General features: G+C 35.8%; 1 protein-coding gene across 1 annotated transcript in view; it reads right to left on the bottom strand.

Moving 5' to 3' along the window:
- Positions 1–20729, bottom strand: part of CUNH12orf40 (chromosome unknown C12orf40 homolog) — a 62875-nt gene that overhangs the window by 23011 nt on the left and 19135 nt on the right. Inside the window, 4 exon segments of the mRNA XM_036251515.1 lie at positions 5845–5905; positions 7190–7259; positions 7502–8028; positions 16581–16696. Coding sequence (XP_036107408.1) covers positions 5845–5905; positions 7190–7259; positions 7502–8028; positions 16581–16696 — 774 coding nt within the window.

Here is a 20729-nt window from a genome sequence, read left to right as displayed (position 1 = left end):
ACAATAACCCTGCAGTGATCATAGATGTAAAAATCCTGAAGAAAATATCAGCAAACCAAACTCAACAATACATTAAAAGGATCAAACATGATCAAGTGGAATTCATTCCAAGGATGTAAGGATGGCTCACATAATGCCACTCCCATTCATAATTAAGAACTCACAATAAAAAGATATAGAGGATTTTTCTCAGTCTGTTAAGATCTTTCTTCCAGATGTATCCTCTGTTTGGCTCAAATAATTTTTTATAAAAAATTTTTTAAAAGCTATAGAAGGAACATACCTCAACACCATAAAAACCATATATGACAAGCCTACAGCTAACACCATATTCAACAGTGAAAAGCTAAAAGCTTTATTCTAAGATCAGAAACAAGAAAAAGATGCCTACTTTCACTGCTTTAAAAAAAAAAAAACACATAATACTGGAAGTGCTAACTGGAGCAATCAGGCGAGAAAAAGAAATAAAAGACATCAAAAACAAAAAGGAACAAGTAACACTATTCTGGAGTATGTTTGTTTGTTTGTTTGTTTGCTTGTTTTGACCAGTGGAGTCAAGACTGGACCTTGGTTCAGCAACTATGGTACTTGAGATCAGACTAAGAAAGAATTCAGAGCCGACTCAAACTATAAGAGAAAGTTTATTTAGAAAGTCATAGAGATAGAAGAAGTGAGCGATAGAACAAATGGGTTCAGGAAACAAGTTTCAGAGGCAAAAGAAGGGGCTCTTGGAGATTAGGAGAAAGGTAAAGGTAATGGGTCTGGGGGAAAGTGGAAGCAGATGGAAAAGGTGTGGGCATGCTCCCAGGAGGGAGAACCCAACACTGTCTTTATTTGCAATTAATATTTAATTGGAATAAATTCAGTAAAGTTGTAGAATACATAATGAATATATAAAAATCAGCTGTGCTTCTACATACTAATAATAAACCATAAGAAACAGAAACTAAAAAAATCTCATTAAAATGCCATGCCTGGCTGGTGTGGCTCAGTGGATTGAGCAGGACTGAGAGGTCCCAGTTCGATTCCTGGTCAGGGCACGTGCCCAGATTGAAGGCTAGATCCCCAGTGGGGGAATTGCAGGAGGCAGCCGATCAATGTTTCTCTCTCACATTGATGTTTCTCTCTCTCTTTCCCTTTCTCTCTCTCTAAAAAATCAATTAAAAATTTAAAAAATGAAATGAAATTTCATAAAAAATAATAGCATACCTAGGAATAATTTAACTAAAGAGGTGAAAGACCTGTACACTAAAACTATAAAATATTAATAAAAGAAATTTAAAAAGACACAAATAAATGGAAAAATAGTCTATGATCATGGATTGCAATAATTAATATTGTTGCCCTAGCCAGTCTGGCTCAGCATTTAGAGCATCGGCCTGGGGTCCAGAGACCCGGGTTCGGTTCCTGCTAAGGGCATGTACCTCGGTTGCAGTTTGTCCCCAGCCCTGGTTGGGTTGTGCGGGTAGCAGCCACTCGATGTGTCCCTTTCATGTCGATGTTTCTCTCTCTCTCTCTCTCTCTCTCTCTCTCTCTCTCTCCCTCCCTCCCACTCTATCTGAACAAAAAATGGAAAAAATATCCTCAGGTGAGGATTAAAAAAATAATAATAAAATAATAATAATATTGTTAAAATGACCATATTACCCAAAGCAATTTAGACATTCAATGAATTCCCTATTGAAAGTCCAACTCCATTTTTCACAGAAATAGAAAAAAAATGCTAAAATTTGTAAAGCCACAGAAAAGACCCCAAATAGCCAAAGCATGTCCTAATTTCAAAAATATTACAAAGCTATAAAAATAAAAACTGTATGGCCCTGGCCAGTTTGGCTCAGCGGTTAGAGCATCGGCCTGCGGTCCAGAGAGACCCGGGTTCAGTTCCCGCTAAGGGCACGTACTTCGGTTGCAGTTTGTCCCCGGCCCTGGTTGGTCGTGCGGGTGGCAGCCACTCGATGTGTCCCTTCACGTCGATGTTTCTCTCTCTCTCTCCTTCCTCTCTCTCCCTCCCACTCTATCTGTACAAAAAATGGAAAAAAAAAATATCCTTGGCTGAGGATAAAAAAAAAAAATAAAAATAAAAAAATAAAAATAAAAAAAATAAAAACTGTATGATATTGGCATAAAAACAGACACACCAATGGAAGAGAATACATAGGCCAGAAATAAGCCCACTCATATATGGTCAATTAATTTATGACAAAGGAGTCAAGAATATACAATAAAGAAAAGACAATCTCTTAAATAAAAAGTGTTAGGAAAACTGGAGAGCCACATGCAAAAGAATAAAAATGAACATCATATACACAAATTAACTCAAAACAGATTATAGACTTGCATGTTAAGACCTGAAGCCATAAAATTTTTAGAAGAAAAGATAGGTTGTGCAGAACAAAAGTGACTCCATCTTAAAACTCATTTACCTTCTTGATATTTGGGTGAACTTGGACCTCTGACCTCTTCCCCTTCCCCAGGGTGAGCTCTGGAATATAGACACAGTTCTGGACTGATCAAAGGATTCCCATTAATCCTTTTTCTGAGCTTAGGCACCTTCAATGTTTCTCTTAACTTGCTCTGGAACCAGAGCCTCCCCACACCTGGTCCCTTTGATTATCCATGCATTTTATTGTTTTTAACTATAAAACACATAGTTTGGGGGGGGGGGGTGTTAAAAGGCCCAGGGATCCATTTGTCTTGCTGCCACCTGAGACTGCTTTCTATGTATAAGTTCCCTATTAAATTCTTTCAACCAAAAAGCCAAACTTATCTGCCTCATTCTTTGGCTTCCAGACTCTTTCCGATTTGGGGGTCACTTTGCATACATGGATCTTTCACAAAACATAAGTGGTAAGATCCTTGACATCCATCTTGGCAATGACTTTTTAGATTTAACACCAAAAGCAAAATTAAACAAGTGGGACAACATCAAGCGAAAACGCTTCTGCATGGCAAAAAAAAAAAAAAAGTCAACAATATGAAAAGGCAACCACAGAATAGGAGAAAATATTTGCAAATCATATTTCTGGTATCCAAAATATAAAAAGAACTCATACAACTAAAATAAAAAAATAATAATGAATCCTATTTTTAAAAATGGACAGAAGAATGGAATACACATTTTTGCAAAGAACACATACAGATGGCCAACAGGTAGAGGAAAAGGTGTTCAGTGTCACGAATCATCAAGCAAACACAAATCAAAACCACAATGAGATATCACCTCACACCTGTTAAAATGGCTATCATCAAAAAGACAAGAAATAACAAGTGTCAGCAAGGATGTGGAGAAAAGAGAACCCTTGTGCACTATTGATGGAATGTAAATTAGTCAGCAACTATAAAAATAAATATAGAGGTTGCTAAAAAAAAAATTTAAAAATAGAACTACCATATGATCATTAACTCCAGTTCTGGTTATTTTTTCCAAAGGAAATGAAGACTCAAAAAGGTTATCCTCATCTCCATGTTCACCGCAGCACTATTTGTAAGAGCCAGGGCCAACACTGGGCTTTTTTTAAAATCACAAAATGTATAATGTTCAAACACTGTTATTTTTTTCTTATGTACTAGGCTAAAATTAGTGTTCCTGGTCAGCAGGCAATTTTTTTCACTAGTGATTTAGAAACCCAGTCCTTCCCATCTTGTTCCAAATATCCCGTAGGGCTTCACTGCCATCTGGCCCTGAGAAGGATAATGTTAGAAAAGGAATTCTCAATTCTTACAATCCTGGAAATGCACATCACTTCTGATGACATTCCATCATTAACATCGAGCCATGTGGCCTCACTCAGAGGGACAGAAGATCAGGAAACGTGTGCCTCAGCTGCGCAGCCACTTCAACAGCTTTACTCTGTAAAGTATGGAACCTGAATTGCGGTGAACAGTTGACCTTTTCTGCAACCTCTTCCCATGTTTTCAATCTTGGTGAATGGCACCATCCCATCAACATCCCGTTCATCTGCCCAAATCACAGTTCCAGATCTTCTTCAACTTTTTCCTTCTCCTTTATTTAAACTAATCACCAAATCCTATGAAATCTAGATCTTCTAAATCTTTTTGATAGCTCTTCCCTCATTTCCATACTTACTATCACTTGTCAACTTCAAGCCCTCACCATTTTTACCCTGCCTTGAGTCTTGCCACTTCTCAAATCTCTCCTCATTGTTGCCAGACACAACTTTTTAAAACTCTGATGTCATCATACTTCCCTGCTAAAATTTTTTCACAGGCTTTCTTTCTGTTTAGTGATAGGAAATTAAACAATTACATGTTATACAAGTTCTTTTATGACCTGGCCCTTTATATTGTCCAAATTTATTTCTTACCACCCCTTATAATTTGCAGTACAGTAAATAGTACTGTTTATATATAGTAAATAGTACTGTATACATAGTACAATAACAATTAACTAAAAAAACCAAATTCTTCAGGTTCTTTAAAAAACTATATACCCTCTCACATCTTGGTTTCTATCTATGTTGCTCCTTCTCCATAGGATGAAGGCATTTTGTACATTTGGTAAACTTATTAATACCCAGGTCAAGTTTTCTCCTCTATCACATTTCCTCCAACTACCCATGAAATTTAGAAGTGTCTTTTACTAGGCTCCCACTCCCTTTTGTACAAACCCCAAAAGGAGTACTTTATAAATGCATTAAATTTGTTTTCTGTTTCTGTCTAGCTACTAGATTATCACTTCTTAAAGATGGGTTCCCTATCCTTTCATCTCTGTATCTTGCAGAGTCTAGTGCATAACAGAATATAAGCTTCCTGAGAACAAAAAGTTTGTTTTTCACCATTGTATCTCCAGTGTCTAAAATATAGAAGATATTCAATAAATATCTATTAAATGAATTCATAATCTACTCAATGCATATTTATTGGAGATTTTAAAAAAAGAAAAGAACTAGTTAAAAATTTAGAGTCAGATAAGACAAGAGTGAGAATCCTGACTCAAGTGTGTGACCTTGAACACACTATTTAATGTCTCTGAACTTGAGTCTCATTTGCTGTGAACACTTTACAGGATCAGGCTCTTGTAGATTAAAGTACACAAAGCTCCCAGCACAATGCCTGGACTGTTGCAACAATCACACACCTATATTATAAGCAAGGCTTACAACTTATACAACCAATGTTTACAGATGTTTCAGTATTCCTAAATATATAACCCTTGTAGCACACTGAAACCTAAAACATTTTTATCTTGTAAAGAATTTTATAGAATTTATCAAAAGGATTTTAAGTGTACCTAAATTGGTCTGTCTCAAATAAAGCATATTATAGTTTTAATATGAAAAGGTGTAAATTTTATTTCCAGATCTAAGTTATAATTTCCTCAGAGTAAAAAATATAAGAAAAAGAGTTAATCACCCTGACCAGTTTAGCTCAGTGGTAAGAGCATCAGCCTGAGGACCAAAGAGTCTCCGGTTTGATTCTGAACCTCAGCTGTGGTTCGTCCCCAGCCCTGGTTGGGGTTGTGTGGGAGGAAACCAATCAATGTGACTATCTTGTGTCAATGTTTTTTTTTTTTTCTCTCTCTCTCTCTTCTCCTTCCCACTCTATCTGAAGATTAATGGAAAAATATCCTCAAGGGAGGGGAGGGAGGGAGGGAGGGAGGGAGGGAGGGAGGGAGGGGAGAAAAAGAGAGAGAGAGAAAGGGAGGGAAGGGAGAGAGGAAAGGGAGGGGGAAGGGAGGGAGGGAGGGAGGAAGGAACGAAGGAAGGGAGGGAGTTAACCTACCAAGAAAGTTTTTGATAAAAGCTAACCTTAAATCAAAGTAAGCTGCAAATACTAAAATATAACATAATAATATAACTAATTAATTAGAAAGATGTTCATTACCTTACCAAGTCCAAAGTCCCATGATTTCTTAGAATGCAATTCCTCCAAAGTGATAGTACTCCTAAGAGTCATAAATAAGACAGTATTAAAAGTTTGCTTTATTCCCTCTGAAAATTATTGTTCTAAATTATGGTTCCCAAAGTTGGCTGCAAATCATAATTACAAGGGAAGTATCCTTAAAAGTAAAGATTCAGCCCTGGCCAGCCCTGACCAGTTTGGCTCAGCAGTTAAGAGCGTTGGCCTGCGATCCAGAGAGACCCAGGTTCGGTTCCTGTTAAGGGTGTGTACCTCGGTTGCAGTTTGTCCCCAGTCCTGGGTGGCAGCCACTTGATGTGTCCCTTTCATGTCAATGTTTCTCTCTCTCTTCCTCTCTTTCCCTCCCACTCTGTTTGAACAAAAAATGTCCTCGGGTAAGGATAAAAAATAAAAAAAATAAAGAGTCATAAGCTCCATCCTAAGGAGTGTATTTATTATGTGGAGATCAAACTTGCTGTTTTGTATTTTAAAATCACCCCCTCAAGTGATGTGGGTCTGATACCAGGTTTAGGAAGCATGTCACAAACCATTTTCATAAAGCACATGTTAAAATTCAAAGCCTAACATACTGTTTTCCATTCACAAATTTCTGAGTGTGCCTAAATTTGGAGATTTGACAAAGAATCTAATTTGTTTCTTTTATTTAAAAAGTTGTGAATCTACATTGTAATTAATTACTTGTGTTAATCCCATCCATAAGAAAATACTTCGTGAATAAAAATCTATTCTGGTTCATGATTTTCAATGAGCAACACTGGACTAAATTACAAGTATTACCAAGAAAGTTAGAACTAGTCTGAAACTACAAGTTTTCTTTAATTACCTATAACTGCAGTGTCACAGACTACTGACATGCTTCCTTATGCCATTAACATTCGAATTCTACTACTTCTTGTTCTAATTCTGTAATAACCTAGCAACCTTCCCATGGAGAGCTGCCAAAAGTTAGAAAATATGCTTATCATACCAGTAAGAATTCCTACACATGTAATCCTTCTATTTCTTACTGTAAATTAATAAATTGATATTCTGGAGGATATGTAAATTTCCTGAACACATAAGTCAGTCTTCTCAAATCCAATTAACACACAAATTCAGATTAAAAGATACTTTTTGTTGGCATATATGAGCACCATACTCTCAAGCAGGACAATATAACCAAGATTCTGACATCTGGTAAGCCTTCGTTGAGAGCAGCCTGCCCAGACTCAGACAGCAATGTGCCTACTCACTTAGCATCCATTCAACCCTTCAACATGCATTATGCTAGATTTTTATTTGCATTCCCCAGATTTACCTAAAAACTCACATATTGTCCACTGGATATTCCTGGATTTCTATCTGTGGTTTCTTCTCTTGGTAGTTCCTTTCAAATTTTCCTTTAAAAATACAAGTATGCATTGAACTAAAACTTGAGCATAAACCATTTTTGTTCTTTAATTTGAAGCTTATTAGTATGACCCATTGCCTGGTCCACAATGTCATATATTAGAATATCATTCTATTTTAAATTTCATAATTCTCCAAACACACACACACACACACACACACACACACACACACACACACTGAAAACAGAAAAGCCCAATAGACTATTACACTTTCCACATATAACACCAACCTTTCTTTTCAGAGCTGGCTGGGGAACAATATTTCCCAAAAGATGTACTAGGATTATTTCCTTCATTATTATTGTACTCTTTCTGATACTTCTTTGTCTGACACTTTTCTGGATAATTAGTTTTATTAAAGTTAAAACTACTAAAATTCAACTCTGGATCTGTAAAAGTACTTCTAATGCATCTGTCAGAGAAATGGTTTTTATCAGAACTGGTGTCTGCAAAAATATCTCCCACACTGTCATAACCACACTTGTCAAATGGTTTTGTTATCCTCTGTTGATCTATACTTAATAAATTGATCACATTTTCATTAATAAAAGAGTCAAAATTCTCTGGTAGAAAACTGGAGTTTGGCTGGTTCACATCTTCAAAAAAATTTGAAACCTCTTTGCTATTTTTCCCCCAAATATGTTGCATTGATTGTTTTTCAGTAATGAAGTCTGAGTGTCTTCTCTCATCCATGCTTCCACAATCTTCACTCATAACTGCAGCCGGTCTCCCAGTGAGGAATTTCCTATTTCCTGGACTTTGGGGTAAATAAAAGCATATTTAGCAAGAAAAGTATAGAATATTTTCATTTAGAAAATCTTAAATTCTTAGAAAACATATTGAATAGCTACTAACATCTGCCTATACTATATTTTTAGGTTTCAAATTTAAATATATAATACTTTTTTGGGTGGAAATTGATCTAATGCACCCTTATAATGCTCTAGTGGGTCTAAAAATAACCTACACTTAATTTAGTATCTCAATATGAAAAATTAGTATTGTGGTTCAACTTACTGTTATATTAAAACAAAACACAACCAGCCTATAGTATGTCTCTTGTAAAAATGTCTAGCAAATAATAATAAATGACCACTATATATCATCGATGCTCCATTTAACCAGAAAAGATATTTTTAAGACTTCAAGACTGTGCAGAGAAAAATTTTCCCCAGTGTTAAAATATTGAATCAAATAGTTATGAGGACATTATAATATTTCTCAACCTAACAAGGACATAAAAACAACTCCGATATCCCCAGGGAAGAACAATATAAATACAAATGCATACATAATAAAACCAAGAGAGAAGGTGAATTAGATAAAAAGATTAAACTAGATAACATAAGCTCCCTTCTAATTCAGAAATCATAATTCTAGGTAATGTCCAGCTTGTATAAAAGAATCAAAGTTATCATAGAAAATAATCAGAAATCAAGATAATTCTGAATTTTGTTGCCATTAACTACCTACAAATCTATTTGGGGCAAGGTTGTTCCAGAGATTGGAATTACCAAAAATTTTTAGAAAAGAAACATAGACTGTTAAAATTGATTGATTTCTAATTTTATTTTTAAAGTTACTTATTAAATATTTAATTAACAAGTATACTTTCTGTTTTCCACATGTTGGAGACAGATAGGTAAAAGAATTCAGTTTGGTATTAAAGAGAGAGAGATGTTTTGCCCATGAATATTCACAGATATAATTCTACATGGTTTCTCAATATAGGTCTTCCTGGTGGTCTTGGCAGAATAATGTTATTCTGTTATACCAAAAGGTATCACCTATAGTATGCCATCTTATACACCATTAACATCAGAGACATTTCTATTACTCTAAGTAAGAAAATAAATGTAAAGGCACTTCATAAATTAGAAAACATACTACAAATATGAATCATCATTTTAAAAGTTATTTTAAGTATTCTGACTCAGGAGAATCACTTACTGAGAGAACTGGGCATAGAGAAATATACAATACAGTCATTTCTCACACGAAATAGGAAGAGGAAAGAAAAATTCGAAAATGGTAAGTGCTCTCCTGCAGTCAAGTGCTACTACAGTAAACTTTTTAAAAAATTATTTTGCTTGCCCTGGCCAGTTTGGCTCAGCGGTTAGAGCGTCGGCCTGCGGTCCGGAGAGACCCGGGTTCGGTTCCCGCTAAGGGCACGTACTTCGGTTGCAGTTTGTCCCCGGCCCTGGTTGGTCGTGCGGGTGGCAGCCACTCGATGTGTCCCTTCACGTCGATGTTTCTCTCTCTCTCTCCCTTCCTCTCTCTCCCTCCCACTCTATCTGTACAAAAAATGGAAAAATATCCTCGGGTGAGGATTAAAAAAAAAAAGAAGATAGAGCGAAGACTAAGCATATTAAATAGATACATGAAAGACATAAAAAAGAGTTCAATCCACCTTCTAGAAATGAAAAGTTCACTGAATAGGTTTACAGTTGATAAGACACCAAAGAAGATATAATTAATGAATATCAAGATACAGCAAAATAATCTATACAAAATAAAATGAGAGAAAAAAATTGAAAATAAACAGAGCATCAGTAAATTGTGTCACCACTTCAAGTGAACTAGTTTACATGTGATTTGAGTCCCAAAGAAAAAGGGAGAGGAATCAGAAAAAAATATATTAAAAAAAAATTAATGGCTGAGTTTTTTCCAACTTTGATAAAAACAGTAAGTCCACAGATCCAAAGAAACTCAACACAGTCCAAATACACACACAAAAATAGAATGAAAATGAACACCCTAATCATAGGATAAAAATCCATGGTAGAAAATCCATGGTAGAGAATTCATGATAGAAAAATCTCTTTAAAAAGAGAGAAATAGCCCTGGCCAGTTTGGCTCAGTGGTTAGAGTGTCGGCCTGCGGTCCAGAGAGACCTGGGTTCAGTTCCCGCTAAGGGCACGTACCTCGGTTGCAGTTTGTCCCCGGCCCTGGTTGGTCGTGCGGGTGGCAGCCACTCGATGTGTCTCTTCACGTCGATGTTTCTCACTCTCTCTCCCTCCCACTCTTATCTGTACAAAAAATGGAAAAATATCCTCGGGTGAGGAATAAAAAAAAAAAAAAGAGAGAAATATTATATATACAGATATTAAGGTAACAATGACAGCAAACTTCTAACCAGAAACAATGCAAGTCAAAAACATCTTTCAAAAGGAAGACCAAAATTAGATTTACAAATATACAAAAGATGAAAGAATGAATTACCAAACGACCCACACTACAAGAAATGTTTAAAGGAAATCTTAATAATAGCTTTTGTCACCAGATGGAAACGCAGATCTACATAAAATGATGACCATCAAAACTGAAAAACTTGTGCGTAAGTACAAAAAAACCCATATTTTCTAATGTATTATTCGGTTTTCGTGTCAAGACCTCTTCCCACAATCACATCAAAATTACAACTAAATTAGAAAACAACCATCACTGATAATCCCTCAAGACTAGTTGAACAGAATTCCTATTACTAAAGATATAAAGAAAAAGCCATGTTGAAATAGGTAGGAGGGGCAGGGATGAAGAACAGTCAGGACCAACACCCACAGGGAGGCGTTAAGAACTGGAATGGATATCTTGGCTGCAGAAATACCACCTGAGGATCAAGGCGTCCCAGCCTCACACCTGGACCCCCAACCCAGGGCACCAGTGTCAGGAAGAGGAGTCCCCATTACATCTTGCTGTGAAAACAAGTGGGGATTGCATGTGAGAAAAACAAAAGGCTGCAGGAGACTAAGACACGGTGCTCTTAATGGGCCAGCACACAAATTCACTCACTCAAAACTCACACTAAGCTCCAACACAGAACAGCAGTTCAAAAAGCACCAGAGACATAAAAGGAGACACTAAATTGACTAGCTTCAGAGCGAAGGCTGGAGAAGCAGAGGTCAGAGCGACTCTGTGCGTGATGGAAGCACTGGCAGGCACCTTTGTTGCCTTGGTGAGCTCTCTGCTCACCCAGCCAGCCAGGCTGATGGAAGCCAACTCTGAGCTCTCCATTAAACTGACTACACCACTCTCTCTGCCCTGGTGATCCCCTGGGACCCCACTCAACTCACTCTCCAGGCCCAAGCCTCTAAAGCAGATCCTCCACACAAACAGCCTGCCTCGGATTGCACTGCAGATTGTCCCAAAATCTCTCCAAGGTACACAAACCCCAAATAAACAAGGCTGGCCTCAGACTGCTCTGTAGCTCTTCCCTAGTGGCCCCAACACAGCATAAGCAATGATACATCTCAACTTGCATTGTTAACTCCCATTGTGTGCCCGCAAACCTAACCAGCAGCTAGTCCTGGACTGAAACAGTATCATCTAAGCCAGGTACTAGTGGCAGCCAGCCTTGGTTCACAGTATAACCTCTCCCAATTGCCTCCAAGCCCAGCACAAGCAGCCACCAAATGCAGATCGTTTTGCAACTCCTACCAGGTGGTCCAAGCCTGGCACAAGTGGCAGCTGACCTTAGCCTGCACCTGAGCATTTCTCAGGGGACTCCAGACCCAACACACCCAGTGGTAGACTTCAGACTACAAAAGAGCACCACCCAACCAGCTTCACAAATGACACACTCAAAGGACAAACGTAGCTGGCACCACAGCCCTGCTAAAGCAACTCCCACTCCATGGAGTCAGCCACACACAATAGCTAATCCACTGTAGTCACAGCCAGTCCTCAGAGCCAGTCAGCTTGAGGATAAATCTATCCACAAACTGCGAACAGCATTGGACGCCCAGCTATAACAGGAGGGCACATAACCCACACAGGGAACAACCCTGGAGCACCAAGTTCAGGTGACCAGGGAGACTGCACTACTGGGCCCCACAAAACACTTTCTACATAAGACCTCTCTGTCAAGACCAGGAGACACAATAGATCTACCTAATATATACTAACAAACACAGGCACAGGGAATGTTTGTTATATACTACTAATAAACATATGAGGAGAAAATGAAACAGGTCCCAAATAAAGAAACAGGACTAAACTCAAGTATGAACTAAATGAAAGGGAAGCAAGTAATCTACCAGATACAGAGTTTTAAAACATGGTTATAAGGATGATGCTCAATGAACTTAGGGGAAGAATAGATGAACTCAATAAGAGTTTACACAAAGAGAGAGAAACTCTATAATAAAAAACCAGTCCGAAATGAAGAATACAATAGCTATAATGAAGAATATATTAGATGGAATCACCAGCAGATGATATGGAGCAGAGGATCGAATCAGCAATTTGGAAGATAAGGTAGTGGAAAACACCAATTTGAACAGCAAAAACACAGAAAGAATTTTTTAAAAATCATGAGGACAGTTTAAGGTACCTCAGGGACAATATTAACCACAACAACATTCACATCATAGAGATACAGGAAGGAAAAGAGAGAGAGAAAGAGAGAGAAAAGGACTTAAAAACAATTTGACAAAATAATGACTGAAAACTTCCCTAACACAGAGAAGGAAATAGATATACAAGCCTAAGACATGTAGAGTCCCCCAGCTAGATGAACCCAAAGAGGTCCACACAAAGCCATATATCATTCAAATGCAAAGGTTACAAAGAGAAAATCCTAAAAGTAGCAAGAGAAAATAAGTTAATTATGTACAAGGGATCTCCCATAAGACTATCAGCTGATTTTTTTTTTTTTAATTGAAACTTTGCAGGCCAGAAAAAAAAAGGCACAAAATATTCAAAGTGTTGAAAGGCAAAAGCCTACAACCAAAACTACTGTACCCAGCATGACTATCATTTGGAACGGATGAAGCGATAAAGGGTTTTACAGACAAGAAAAGGCTAAAGGATTTTACCACCACTGAACAAGTATTACAGGAACTGTCAAAGGGACTTCTTCAAGTAGAAAAGATTAAACATATGCATAAGAAAATAAAGAAAAAATATCTCACTGACAAAGGCAAATGCTTAGTAAAAGGAGTGAATCAACCAACTATAAAGCTAGTACAAAGGTTAAAAGACAAAAGCAGGAAGACAAAAAGTGTGTGATTACAACAGTTAAGGGATACAAACAAATACACACATACAAAACGTAAAAAAGAACAACAAAAACATAAACATGAAGGGGGAGAGCAAAAATTGTACTGGATTTAGAATGTAATCGAATTTAAGAAACATTCAACTGAAAACAGGCTGCTATATACATGATAACCATAAAGCAAAAATATATGAGCTATATAAGATATAAAGAGAAAGGAATTCAAACAAAACATTACAGAAAGTTATCAACATACAAGATAAGAGATCAAGAGAATATGAAAGAACAGTGAACTACAAAAACAATCAGAAAACAATAAATGGCAATAACTTCATTCTAAATAGACTAAATGCTACAAACATAAAACATAGGGTGGCTGAATAGATTAAAAAATAAGACCTATGCTGCCAGAAGAGACTCACTCCAGATTGAAAGACACACAGAGACTGAAATTAAAGAAACAGAAAAAAATTTTCGATGCAAATGGAATAAAATAAAAATAGCTGGAGTAGCAATACTTGTACCAGATAAAATACACGTTAAAACAAAGGCTATGGTCCGGCTGGTGTGGCTCAGTGGTTGAGCGTCGACCCATGCACCGAGAGGTCACTGGTTCGATTCCTGGTCAGGATATATGTCCAGGTTGTGGGCCGGGTCCCCAGCAGGGGGCATGTAGGAGGCAGCCAATCAATGTTCTCTCTCACTGATGTTTCTATCTCTCTCTCTCTCCTTTCCTCTCTCTCTAAAATCAATAAAGAAAAAGTATTTTTTTTAAAAAGAATCAACCCGCCCTGGCTGATTTGGCTCAGCAGTTAGAGTGTCGGCCTACAGTCCGGAGAGACCCGGGTTCGGTTCCCGCTAAGGGCACGTACCTCGGTTGCAGTTAGTCCCTAGTCCTGGTTGGGTCGTGCAGGTAGCAACCACTCAATGTATCCCTTTCACATCGATGTTTCTCTCTCTCTCCTTTCCACTTTATCTGAACAAAATATGGAAAAATGTCCTCGGGTGAGGATAAAAAAAAAATCAACCCAATAAAAGGATATAACTATTTTAAATATCTACACATCCAATTTAGAAGCACATAAATATATAAAACAAATATTTATAGACATACAGAAGAGATCAACAGTAATCCAATAATAGTAGGGGACTTCACTGACAACAACCCACTGACATCAATGAATAGACAGAAAATCAACAAGGAAACCATGATCTTAAATGAAACTTTGGACTAGATCAGCAATTTTCAACCAGTGTGCTGCAACAATTTTTAAAACATGCAATACCTGATGATTAGGTCAGGGGTACTGACCTCTTTTCCCTTAGTTAGCCAATACAACAACAGCCATCCAGAGTGAATGAATCAAAATTATACCTATTTTTTTGTCAAATAAGCAAAAAATATATATTTTTGGTGTGCTGTAGAATTTTAGTAATTAGTTTACGTGTGCAATGGGATGAAAAGAATCTGAAATAGCTGGACTAGATGGACTTAGTTGATATTTTTAGGACATTTCACCCAAAAACAGCAGAAATATATTTTTCTCAAGTGCACATGGAACATTTTCTAGGACAGACCATGTTGACTACAAGAAAAAAAGAGTAAGTTAAATACAAGGTAAACAGATCAAAGGAAATAAAGATGAAAGAATTCAGTGCAATAGAAGAATAAGAAATTAGCTAACAACAATCAACAGGTGCAACACCGCCATAAAAATGTCAGTTGAGGAGCTAATCCAACAAAGAAACATCCTTGTATTACGGAGAGGCTGTTCAGGTCATGTTGTGGAAAGTGAGCTATGAATTTGAAAAAGAGCACAGAGATTGAAATCAAAGTCAGACCTATCTCAGGGAGGGCCCTGACTGTTAACATAAATTTCAGATTTAACGCTCGCTCACTCGCGCGTGCGCGCTCTCTCTCTCTCCCCCCCCCTTCCTCTCTCTGAAAGATGAAAAAAAGAAAAAACTCAATGACCACATACATACACACAAAAAAAGAAAAAGAAATGTGTGAAACAGAGAGATGATTCACTAAAAAGGTAAATAAAGCTGGTAAGTCTCTAAAATCAGAATGACCAGGAAAAAAAGACAACTTACTATATTAGAAATGAGAAAAAAAATATCACTACAGATGTTAAAGATTTTAAATGCATAAAAAGAACATTTTAGAAATAACTTTAAATCGATAAATTCTACAACACAAAAAATAGGATACATTCAGAAAATTAATTAATAAAAAAAACAGGATACATTTATTGTATGACACAAACTACCAAAGCTCACTCAAGAAAAAATAAATATTATTATTGGCCTGTATCTAGTAAAATATGGTAGTTAAAGGAAAAAACAAACAAAACCTTCCCACAAAGAACTCCATACAGAAAGCCAACCAGTAGTTGCCTTGAGATAAGTATAAGGGATGTGAAGTGGCCAGAAAAAGGGATTACAAAGATGCCCAAAGTAACTACTAAGGATGGTGAATACTACATTCATTACATTTGACATGTGAAAACTTAAAACACACATTTTAAATAAGTTCAATTTGTAGTATGTTGAATGTACATTAATAAAGCTATAAAACAAATGGATCCAATGACAAAGAGGAAATAAAAAGAACTGTTTTGTGACTGTTACAATTCTCCAGGCAAAAGGCAGTGGTAGCTCAAACTGTGATGGAACCGTAGAGATATAAACATGAGTAGATCATTTTAAAGTTTGTTAGAACAGAATTGGCAATACTATGTTGGTGAAATGGACACTGAGTGTTGGAGAGAGAAAGGAATCAAGGACAACTTTTGGTTTAAGCCACTGAGTGAATAGTGGTGCTACTTACTAAAATGAGGAAGACTAGAATAGGACTAGAGTCAATGTTTTTCACCACAATTATGAAGAGTGACTCAAACTGATTTTATAAGTTTAATGGATTTAAAACAATAAACCAGTGTTTATATACAGACAAAAGGAAATAAAAGTAGAACACTGGTTAACTGGCATAAATGAAAAAGAAATTGATATGTTTATGATACAGAAAAAGAAACTAGTAATTCATGGAGATTATAAAACAGGTGCAAAATACTTCGGTCCAAAATATTTTTAAATAAATAAATAAAAGGTAAGTGTGCTTATTAGAAAATAATTACTTGAACCAATTCTAATTAAATGCTATATTTTACTACTTCTAGTGGGTTTTCTCTATTAGTATTACTTAGGTCTGTTTGGATTTTTAACCAAAAATATTTGTGTCCATTAAAATCAAATTAATAACTCAAAGAATACTACAGGTTCTTTATTTTCTTCCTATCTTTGCTCACCTGTTTAATGTTTCAAATAATGTTCCAAATTGTGCTGTTTTACATGATGGACTGAGAGCATCTTGACTTTCATTTAATTTGGAAATCAAGGAATTAGAATAATTAACATTACGGAGCTGAAAGAAAAGAAAGGAAGAACCTGACAAAATGATAAATGTTCATATACATAATTAAAATTATTTACCATAATATGCCATTTAAGTGGAAATCTATATTGCAAAAAATATATTTTTAGTCTAAAATAAAGTAATTATGTCCTTATTGAAAATAAAACAAATACTGTTTTAACAATGAAAGCAACATCAGTATTGAATAATTCTTAAACTAACAGAGTAGGTACTATGGTGAGCTAACCATTTTCTCAGAGATTAAAGGGGGGCAAAAAGTAAAAAAAAAAAAAAAAAAATACCCAGGACACTAGGATCTTGAGAAAATAAAAGTTCAATTTCTCTAACAGAAAATAGTTTCTCCCAAGGAAACAGCTGTACATCTCTCAGTTCTCCCATTTACTGAGTAATTTTAGAATGCTACTTTATTCTTTCTGATTAATATTATTAATATTATCAATAATCTCAATGATCAACTGAATACAACAGGGGAAAGTATGTGAAGACTATTATGAAAAGCAGATGAGATAATACATTTGTTAATATGGAAGGTATCATATATATCTAAGATATTATACTGGCCCAACACTAATCTATGCAGCAAAAATAATTTATATCTGTAGTATATTTTATTTATAAGGCACAAAACAAAGAAATGAGAGTTCCAAAAACAATCAATGGCAGAAATAGGAAAAAGAGTTGAGAAAAAGAGAAATACTGAAGGTCTTTTTTTAAAAAGATCTAAAGTTAGGGACAGCTGGAAATAATGTCTCATAATATATCTCAGCCTCAAAGAAACAGTGACAGAAGTACAGAGACAATGTCATCCCTTGAAGTGAGAAACACACAATCAAAAGAGAATATTATATATTGTCTCAATACCACGTCTCTCGAGACAAGTGAGCCCCAGACCACTTTCTCTTCTAACTTGTTTTTCCAATTCATTTTCTTTCGTATTTAAAATTTTCATTTTCATTTCTCTCACTTTTACTGAAATCCTTTCAAGTAAGCTATTACTTCCTTAGTATTTCACTATCCATTGAACCTTAATCCCTCTTTGGTCTCTTCTGGCATATTAAGTATTACATTATTTACCCCTCTGGAAATACTCACTGACTGGCAATCTATAAGTAGATTATTTAAGTAGAGGTTATAGTTTCATTCTCCATTCTATCACTAATTAATAGAGCTAGCAAAGATTACTTATAAGCTGATCTAGAATGCAAGTTTTAATCTTAAAAAATACATTAAATGTTTTAATGGATAATTAAATGTTTTTCATTGCATCACTCAAAAATTATTGAGTCTTCAAATTAATAAAGCTAGTACCTATCACTGGATTATAATAATTCATTTTCTCTTCTCTGAAAAACAGAAAACATACTTTAATACACACTCTCATAAAATTGAATCACAGCATTACATAGAACCATAATATATCATAATATACCATAATATATAACTATAATTTGTTTAATTATAAATTTATAAAAATAAATATAAAACTATGGTCAAAAAAACCTACTGCATGTTAAAAATGGAAGGTACTTAAAACTAAATATTCCTGTTGACACGACATAGTGTCTACATAACCACTTTCCTTACTACTATTATACATTAGTATAGTAACCTTTAATAATTTTATTAACTCTATATTAAATTTAGTGAAAGCACATTTCTTGTTATTTTTATGGCAAATATATTTCAGTATTTTAAATGTTTGATAATTTTATAATTTTTCCTTTAGACAATACGATGACTGAACAACCTTGTTTGCACTACACATCTCTACATAAATATACTTTTATAGTTTTTAATTTAAATTTTTTATTAATAGGCACTTATTTATTGCCTTTTTTGCTTTATAACTATGTTCCTCTCTCTTTGTATTTCTTCTTAAAGCAGTCCTTTCTAACATTTCTTGCAATGCTGGTTTGGTAGTAAGGAACTCCTTTAGCCTTTTTTTTTTTTGTCTGGGAAGCTCTTTATTTTGCCTGATTTTAAATGAGCACCTTGCTGGATAGTCTTGGTTTCAGGTCCTTGCATTTCTTTCATTATTTTTAATATTTCATGTCATCCCTTCTTGCCTACAGTGTTTCTGTTGAAAAATCAGCCGACAGACTTATGGGAACTCCTTTGTAGGTAACTGTTTCTTTCTAGCTGCCTTTAAAACTCTTTTTCTTTAACTTTTGCCATTTTAATTATGATGTATCATGGTATGGGTGTCTTTGGGTTCACATTGATTGGGATTCTTTGTGCTTACTCAACTTATGTGACTTTTTTCTTCACCAGATTAGGGAAGTTTTCTGTCATTATTTCCTCAAACAGGTTTTTTATCCCTTGCTCACCTCTTCTTTCTGGTACCCCTATGATGCAGATATTGTTAAATTTCATATTGGCCCAAAGTTCCCTTAAATTATCCTTGTTTTTTCAATTCTTTTTTCTCTTTGTTGCTCTGATTGGGTTTTTTTTTTTTTCTACCTTGTCTTCCAAATCACTGATTTGATCCTTACTTCATCCAGACTGTTTTTAATTCTTTCCAGTGTATTTTTGATATCAGATATGGTATTATTCATTTCCTAATGATTCTTATTCATGGTTTCTATGGCCTTTTTCATGCTGATCTAAGTTCTTTGTGGTTCCCATTAAGTTTCTTAGAGTTCTCACTAAGTTCCTTGAGCATTTTTATAACCATTACTCTGAACTCTACATCTGCTAAATTGCTTGCCTCTAGTTCATTTATCTTTTTCTGGAGATTCCCCTTTTTCTTTCATCTGGAGGCCATTTGTCTCCCCATTTTAACTGTCTCTTTGTGTTTGTTTTGATGTATTAGATAGAGCTGCCATGACTCCCAATTTTTATGGGATGCTCTTATGTAGTAAGTGTCCTGTGGGACCCAGTAGTGTAGTCTTTGATCTACTAACCTGGATGGTCTTGGAATGTCCCTTCTGTGGGTTATTTGAGCTCTCCTGTTGTAACTGGGTCTTGACTGGTGGTGTCCAATTCATGTGTGGGATCTCCCCCTATGCTGGCTGGCTAAGCTCAATCCCAACCAGTAGTGCAATCTGTTGTACCGGTGCAGTCTCAAAATGGTTTCTGCTTTTATTTTTTATTTTTTTTATCCTCACCTGAGGACATTTTTGCATTTTTCTTCAGATAGAGAGGGAGAGAGAAAGAGAGAGAGAGAAACATTGACATGAGAGAGATACATCTAGTGGCTGCCACCCACAAAACTCCAATTGGGGCCACTGAGTTACATGCCCTTAGCAAGAACGGAACCTAAGACTCTCTGATCTGTGGGCCGACACTCTAACCACTGAGCCAGACAGACCAGGGCTGCCCTTCCTTGTTTAAAAGTCTCCTCTTCATCTAGTCTTTGGTTGGTTATTCAGGGTGAATATTCCCCAATTTGGTTTTATTTCCAGATTGGTTCTAGAAGAAGGTGCGAGAATGATTCACCTACTCTGCCTTCATCTTAAAAACCGGGGTATTTTTTTCTATGAGCCTTAGTTAGCCACTCTTACTCTATATTATGGAACACAGTAGTTTGATGTCGTCAAAAAAAATAAAAAATCTTGGCCGTACTTGCTGGTCTTCTTGCCCTTCAGAGATATATATATAGGGTAAGATTATTCTGAACCCAAAAATGGTCCTCCAAATTTTTCTCCAGGAGATAATTTCTTTTGTAGCTGATTCTTTTTGTTCCCCCTGATCTCTGTTGATGAATATATCCCTCCCCCCATGGAAATATCAAGACATGCTGCCAGTCTTCCACTATTAGCAAAAATTCCTATTTGTATAGTTTTAATTAACATGTATTTAACCAGTTCTCATTTGTCAAATGATAAAAAGAATCAATCCATCACAACTCATACTTTAACAGACTACTATGGCATACTGAAATTATGTATCTCTATTCAAAGGACCCTTTCCATATCATGCCTACCAAGCTACCATAACCATCACCAACTAGTCATTTACTGTGATTAAAATCATCAACTACTATAAAAGGCACTGAACTATTTTCAATTTCACTATCAAC

Source organism: Molossus molossus, unplaced genomic scaffold, assembly GCF_014108415.1.
Source record: "Molossus molossus isolate mMolMol1 unplaced genomic scaffold, mMolMol1.p scaffold_m16_p_10, whole genome shotgun sequence".
NCBI lineage: Eukaryota > Metazoa > Chordata > Mammalia > Chiroptera > Molossidae > Molossus > Molossus molossus.
This window is presented reverse-complemented; position numbering and strand designations above follow the sequence as displayed.